This window comes from Petromyzon marinus, chromosome 21, assembly GCF_048934315.1.
Source record: "Petromyzon marinus isolate PM22_M1 ecotype Great Lakes invasive population chromosome 21, UKy_Petmar_22M1.pri1.0, whole genome shotgun sequence".
NCBI lineage: Eukaryota > Metazoa > Chordata > Hyperoartia > Petromyzontiformes > Petromyzontidae > Petromyzon > Petromyzon marinus.
Genome location: NC_133687.1, coordinates 13,165,494 through 13,172,634, shown reverse-complemented (window position 1 = coordinate 13,172,634; position 7,141 = coordinate 13,165,494). Strand labels below are relative to the sequence as shown.

Here is a 7,141-nt window from a genome sequence, read left to right as displayed (position 1 = left end):
TAAGGTTGGCCTGTGTTGTGCCCGTGTAAGAATGAAAGAAGTACCCTCTACACGACGCGTCGCGGAAGTCGCTTATTACATAAGTACAAACTTCATCAGTACATACATTAATTCAGATTTTCAAATACTAAATACAAGCTTGGGAAAGACAGCAACAAAAACAGTCACATAAATCAGAATCTTTATACTTGAGGAATCCGATGAGCTATAAAGCTCTTTGTCACAGATGTCCAGTAGGGGCGGGTAAGAAGGTTACAACAACAAAAAGTACAAAAACACGATAATTGTGCAAAGTACAAGAAAGGTAAGGGGCCGTCCATAAATGACGTCACGCGGGTTTGGACGATTTTTGACCCCCCCCCCTCTTTGTCACACGGCGTCACCAAAAGTCAGACCCCCCCCTCAAATATGACATCACAAAGCTCTGCCCCCCCCCCCACAAAATAAAACATGCTTCAAATCGCTTTAAATTATTGTCATTGTAGTGCGTATTTAATGTGGCTCTGTACTCTGATGTTGTAGGAGAAAACACTTATATAAAAAAGTATATTTAATTAAGTAGAACGTGTTGTCTATATTTAAAGTTGCGCATTTTGATGTGACGTCACATTTCTCAACCCCCCCCCCCTCGTCACACATCGTCACAAATGTCTGACCTCCCCCCCCCCCCCCCAGGTGCGTGACGTCATTTATGGAGGGCCCCTAAACAAATACAAATAAAACTAAACCAACCCCATCCTTCCACAGCAAGGTAACAAATACACAGTCCCTCAATAAAATGGTACATTAAAATTGAACATTCGGCGCATGGGTAAGGATCAAAGTTACGCGTGACATTTCCAAATGTGGTTGTATCCAGCACTAATCGTATGCCTTGTCTCTGCCAATACTGTGCACACACAAATAAAACAAGTTTTATGTTTAGCAAACCTGCCGAGAAAAATAAACCCCCCCCCATCACGGTTCGGTGAGCACAGGCCTAACACGCTAAACACCCAGCAACAAACATCACGGTGCTGTAAGATAAAGAGTTCACACAGTACATTTCTGAAATTTATAAGAACTTCGCCAAGGAGACGATGGGAAGGAATTCCAGAGTCGAGTATATTAGAACAAGGGAAAAAAAGCAGAGAGTGGTTTGATACACAATGGATTACTGCAGTCTGCGTGAGGTTAGGCAGTCTGTTTTCCTGTCTAACAGACATACCTGTCAATCCCTTATTAGTGCCTACCTGATAACAGAAAAATTCAGACCTTATTGGTCACCCCGTGCCTTTATAAATCTCAACGTTCATTCTACAACGTCCTATCACAAGGGGAAACACACAAACAAATAGACAATCACCACGACTACACTCACCACTAGTACACTCACCACTACACTCACCACTTGTACACTCACCACTACATACCTATTCTTAGCTCTTTCGGTAAAGTCACGTTGAAGGGAAACAATAAAATAATAAAATATATAAAACAATAAAAATTCTCACGACGTTTTGACGACGTTTTGACGTCGTGAGAATTTTTATTGTTTTATATATTTTTTATTATTTTATTGTATCCCTTCAACGTGACTTTACCGAAAGAGCTAAGGATATGAATTACTGCAGTCACGAAAGCTTTAAATCAAAATTCACTACATACCTGTCAACCCCTTATCAGTGCCTTCCTTATTACAAACCAATTCTGACCTTACTGATCACCCGTGCCCTTAGAAATCTCAACGTTTATCCTACAAAGTCTCATCACAAGCGAGAAACACAATCAAATAGACAAAACATGTTTTTGCTCGTATTGAAACGGCTGTACGCCGTATGGACCTGAAAATCAAATATCTCTGTAAAAGAATACGGGGTTATAAACCGTTTATCCTCAATCTTGATTTGAAGCTTTCGTGACTGAAGGAATCCAAACTCTTTGGTTCTTTCGGTAAAGTCACGTAGGTTTAAAATAAAATAAATCACGACGTTTCGGGCGCAACACAAGGGTGTTGCGCCCGAAACGTCTTAATTTATTTTATACCTACGTGACTTTACCGAAAGAACCAAAGGGTACGTTTATCCTCAGTTTAACACGTAGGCTTTCGCGACCAATATCATCCATAATAGAGGTTACACGATGTTTATCAGGTATCCCTGTTACAGAGAGCTAAGTTTGAAAGCCACGTGCCCGCCGGCTTTTGATTTTCCCGCCATTTCCTCCTCCCCCCGCCCACGCGCCCACGCCCCCCCAACGCCCCGCCCCCCCCGGCGCCCGCGGTGACGTCACGGCACGAGACGAGGCCCGTCTTGATCGGAGGAGCGCGCTTGTGAACGTTTAAACAGAGACAAATATAATTTTTGTTGTTAAAGACAAAGGTATCGCACGTACAAGACGAATTACGCCACGCGGCACATTTTTTTTACTTTCTGTCAAAAGATTTATGAGGTTCGTGTAAAAACGCGGTGCATTTTGCGGTAAGGGTTCAATCGGCGTTTCGTGAATTAATCATCAACGCGAATAAACTAAAATACCACAGCAAAAGTCATTGCCCGCAACTTTTTTTAGCTTTATCGATTAACGCGTTGAGTGTTTGTTTATAAAGTGTGATTGCTTCTGCGGCACTGTCAACATAATTACAATTTTAGTGTTGTCTTTTTTTGTTTTAATGTCTGAGGTAATTTTGAACAAATTCGTCGATAAAACGACACTAAAATACGGGAAATATGTTCACGGGTGTTGTGGGGATATTTTCGTATGCCACGATGGGAAATTTTGTCTTGGAAAATATATTGCAGCAGTGTTTTACTGGTAGGAAAACCTCCTGGTTACACCACCAGCCCACAGGGGATTATTGTGTCCGTCCGTCGTGCATCCAAAAATGGGAGGGTGGGGCTGGGTGGGGAGGGGCTGGGTGGGGAGGGGCTCGGTGGGGCTGGGTGGGGAGGGGCTGAGTGGGGAGGGTGGGGCTGGGTGGGGAGGGGCTGAGTGGGGAGGGTGGGGAGGGGCTGGGTGGGGAGGGTGGGGAGGGGAGGGGCTGAGTGGGGAGGGTGGGGAGGGGAGGGTGGGGCTGAGTGGGGAGGGTGGGGAGGGGCTGGGCGGGAAGGGTGGGCCTGGGTGGGGGGTGGGGCTGGGTGGGGAGGGGCTGGTCACCCCGTGGTGCCCTTATAAAACTCAACGTTTAACCTACTCACGCCGGCTTGTGCCCGCCCTCACAGTCGGGCATATTGTGCGGAAATACACCACGTGGTGCCGCCGTTGACCCTGGCCATTGACCGAGCAACCCAACGTTCCTACCAGCTCCCTCCGCAGGAATCTGTTTGTTTGTGACGGGCAAAGGAAATGCTGGATTGCATTACAGTATTCATACTTATGCATCACGATTATAAAAACATTTTTTTACGATCTACGTGTTTTTCTCATCGCGGTTTTATTTATTTATGTACATGTTTACAATGTACGTTTAAATATAGACGCTATTTTTACACCGCAATTGGACTTCAGGGCGCGGTTGAGCATTGAGAAATACTTTGAAGTTTAATATTTTTGTGTTAAATTAAAACCCTTTGAGAATATTTCATAAATACTGAGTTTTGTTTTGTTAATACAGCGTAAACATTTTTAAATAACTAGTCCTTTGGATGCAACTCCGATTAGCACGGTTCTCGTACACTGGGCTATCCATGGGAACGTGTAATTTCCACCACTGCCTCTGGGTGGCGCACAATTGGAGATGAGAGCACCAACAAAAGACCAAAGTATTTTAAATGTTAGTCCTAAGACGATGCTGTACGTTAATGGACATTTTCTTCCACAGGTGACATGGATTCAAGGGTAGCTGAGATAAAAGGTAAACCAACGTTGTTTACGTTCACAATGACCTTCATATGTGAGGGGTTGTTCAAAGATTTAAGAGGCCACAAAAATGAATGTGTGTGGGAAATACTTAATGAAATGGCCTCGTACAAAATGTGTGGTGTCAGTAGTTCGTAGGGTAGGTGAACTACAAACGTCATTGTGCGACCCATGATTTTGACCTATAATTTGACCAGTTCCACGGTATATTTTCATGAAAAGTAAAAGAGTTTTCTGCTACATGTATGCTCAGAAACGCACTCTGATTTGCATTGAGGGTTGAACATCAAAGTTCCCATAATGTGGTAAAGTTTCATAGTTTCCATCAGTGGTGTAGGGTGACTGGCATGGGCCCTGGTGCAAGGAATTAAATGAGGGCCCCCTGTCGACCTTCCCTCTCTTTGTAACTCAGTGGCCTTGGCCACTCCAGCCCTTGGGTCCCCCGGTGCAGTTGCACGGCCTGCACACTTGCTTGTCAAACGTTTATTTACCCAGATGAACACTTGTTATGGATACGCATTTTTGCAATGTTTAACACGTCGGCTTTCGCGACTAATATCCACAATAGAGGTCATGTGAACAAAACATGCCAATTTGTTTTATATTTTTATTTTATTGTTTCCCTTCTACGTGACTTTACCGAAAGAACCAAGAATATGAATTTCTGCAGTCACGAAAGCTTTAAATAAAAATTTATTTATTTTCTCGTTCAGTACACCAGTGTGTTGGAGGGTAAACCCACAACATTTACAATGGTAAATGTTGTGGGTTTACTTTCCAACAAACCGGTGTGCTGAACTTGTAACGAATTGGCACGTTTTGTTTACGTGACAACCCTTATTAATTGGCTGTGTCGGATGGTGGCGGATTTAATGACACATTTACGCGATCTAACCCAAAAACCTCATGGATAATATTGATCGTGAAAGCCGACGTGTTAAACATTGCATCTCTAATTAACTGACCGGGTTTGTACGTATGGGTGGTTACAGACCTGATTTCCAGATTGACTGGCACTGACAAACAAGAGAGTGCAGACAAAGATATGATCACATGCAGACTCCTCAGCATGGTAGAGACTCTATCCAGGGCCGAAACCAAGCTGGACAATGCCGACGAGGTAGTGGCTTGGCTTATTTCATCCTTTCACTTGTTTGTAATCGTGTCTGGCCTTGCTAATCTAGAGATAAGCTGTCGATGATGAGGATAGTAATGGTATAGTTGGAGGTATAGATAGAGATGATTTAGTTGGAGGCATATATTAATGGTGGTTGAGATGATACTTTATGTTGAAGATGGTAATATTCTTTCGTATGGCTGATGTAGTTGCAGAGCAACGACTACAATGTCACATTCAGGTGGTCAAGCCCAGATAACCGCGTCAGGAGTAGCTGAGTGTATCGCTGTGAAGTCTCCTTCGTATTTGTAGATCGGGAATTGGGTCGTTTATGTTGTACGGTCTGTTTTGAATGACCACAGTAGCACACTGGAGCGTTTTACATTTTACATTTGTGCATCAGGTACTCGCATCTGCCATGGTTTGTGCAGTAGATGCGGTTTAGGGTGGACCATGAGCTTCGTAGAAGATAACACTCAGGGATCTTCAACGTTGGGTTTTTCACAAGGTGTTTGTTTGTGAGTTCCGTAATGATGTAGGTGGAGTCATGTGCGGTGCAGCTGTGGAACTGGGTGGTGGCCAAGAAGATGGGAAATCAGATCTCGGAGGAATGCAATGCAAAACGTGAACCCCCTGCACATTCCATTGTTTTAATAAAACGTGTTTAATCGGCCATATTTCTGAGGTTAAAGAGAGACAAAACAATATAGATAATGAGAGACCTGGAGATAAGAGCAATTTAGCAGTCACATGTACATACGGTATAAGATCACAATGCCAAATTATGTTATAGTGTATACATGTCACGTGCCTCGCCGGCATACACCAGTAGTATGTGGTCTGCTGGAATATACAGTTGAAGGCCTTACAGTAACACGTCCTTCATACATTACACCACACTCAACTGCCACACATTTAAATCCACCTCTGTGAAGGGAATGGCTGTGTTTGTGAATTTTTGTCGTGTCTCTAACATCAGCCTCTTCCCTCCCATTGTCTCTGTCCTGTGAGTTCGGCACTCGGCCTGCAAGCTCATTTGCCTCATTGAGACGTCCACCCTAAGCCCCACCACAATCCAGCGTCAAATTCTGGTGAGAGGAGGAGGGGTGGTGGTGGTGTCGCGAGGTTCCTGTGCATTTGCTTAGTCCCGTACAGTATGGAACAACCTGCTATGCATGATGGATACCCTTCCAAGAACTATGAGATCAGAGTATTTTCTGGATGTGAAACAGATGGCTATGAAGACCGCTCACAGTTGGTTGGACTGCAAGAAATTCAACCTTTGTGAGGAGTTTCTGGACTCCGCCGAGAACGTAGGTTTGCACCCCTAAAGAAAAAGTGGAGATGTCCGTATGCCAAAGACATTGTTAGTAGATGTGGGTGAAGCCAATGCTTAATCAGAGTGGTGTCAGTCTCCCTACTAGCAACAGATTTCATCCTTGGGTCATATGTATATACGCGCATAGTGTGGAGCGGTGGTACAGTGGTTAGCGCACTGCGCTAAGAACCCGAAAACCCGAGTTTGATTCCTGTTCACAGACAACACCAGTGATGATAATCTGAACCGGTCCTGGACTTGTAGCTCGGCTCAGCCTCAAATTAGTACTTGGTGCAATGCGTAAACATCGCCACTGGGGAGACAAAGGTGCCTGTGTGTGGTGCTGACTACACCACCCCTTCGTGCACCATCATGCCAACCTTAATAGATATGCGTTAAAAGCGCCTGCAGCAAAAGTATCTGTAGGATATATTGGGGATCTTTGTCTTAATGTACGTATCGTGTGTGCTTGTGCATGTGTAGTGTGATAGGTCTCTTCTTCCTTCTACTCGAGGCTTGTGTGTGTGTGTGCGGGTGGCGAGAGTCGCGCACACACTCAGTCGGTTACGAGGTAGTCGCAGGAGGCACCGTCCTTCCCTTTTATTGTGTTCACGCCACCAACACCGGCCCCCTCTCTCACGATCACGCTGCCGTACGACCCGGCCCAGACACGACCCATGTCCGTATTGCATCGACGGCGTCGACCGAGACAGCCAACTACTGTCCGGACGCGCAATGATCGGCGAAGGTGGTAGCGACGAAAGCGGCGATGACGACATCGACGACGAGACGAGTCCACTCCCAGAACAGGCAGCCCGGAGCTCTCGCTCTCCGCTGCTTATATTCCCCTTGGCCTCTATTCTCGAACC

The 7,141-nt window shown here is 45.1% G+C and overlaps 1 protein-coding gene across 5 annotated transcripts in view; it reads left to right on the top strand.

The window, feature by feature from the left end:
- The first annotated feature begins 2,264 nt into the window (after positions 1-2,264).
- The window catches only part of TEX11 (testis expressed 11), a 28,220-nt gene continuing 23,343 nt past the window's right edge, over positions 2,265-7,141 (top strand). For 3 of the 5 annotated variants that reach the window (XM_032958323.2, XM_032958322.2, XM_032958319.2), the window contains exons 1-6: positions 2,265-2,459; positions 3,800-3,832; positions 4,830-4,957; positions 5,494-5,578; positions 5,966-6,045; positions 6,187-6,267. In XM_032958323.2, the coding sequence (XP_032814214.1) occupies positions 3,805-3,832; positions 4,830-4,957; positions 5,494-5,578; positions 5,966-6,045; positions 6,187-6,267 (402 nt within the window). In that variant the 5' untranslated portion in view covers positions 2,265-2,459; positions 3,800-3,804. The remainder of the gene's footprint in view (positions 2,460-3,799; positions 3,833-4,829; positions 4,958-5,493; positions 5,579-5,965; positions 6,046-6,186; positions 6,268-7,141) is intronic. The other 2 variants (XM_032958320.2, XM_032958321.2) reach the window with 2 other exon arrangements.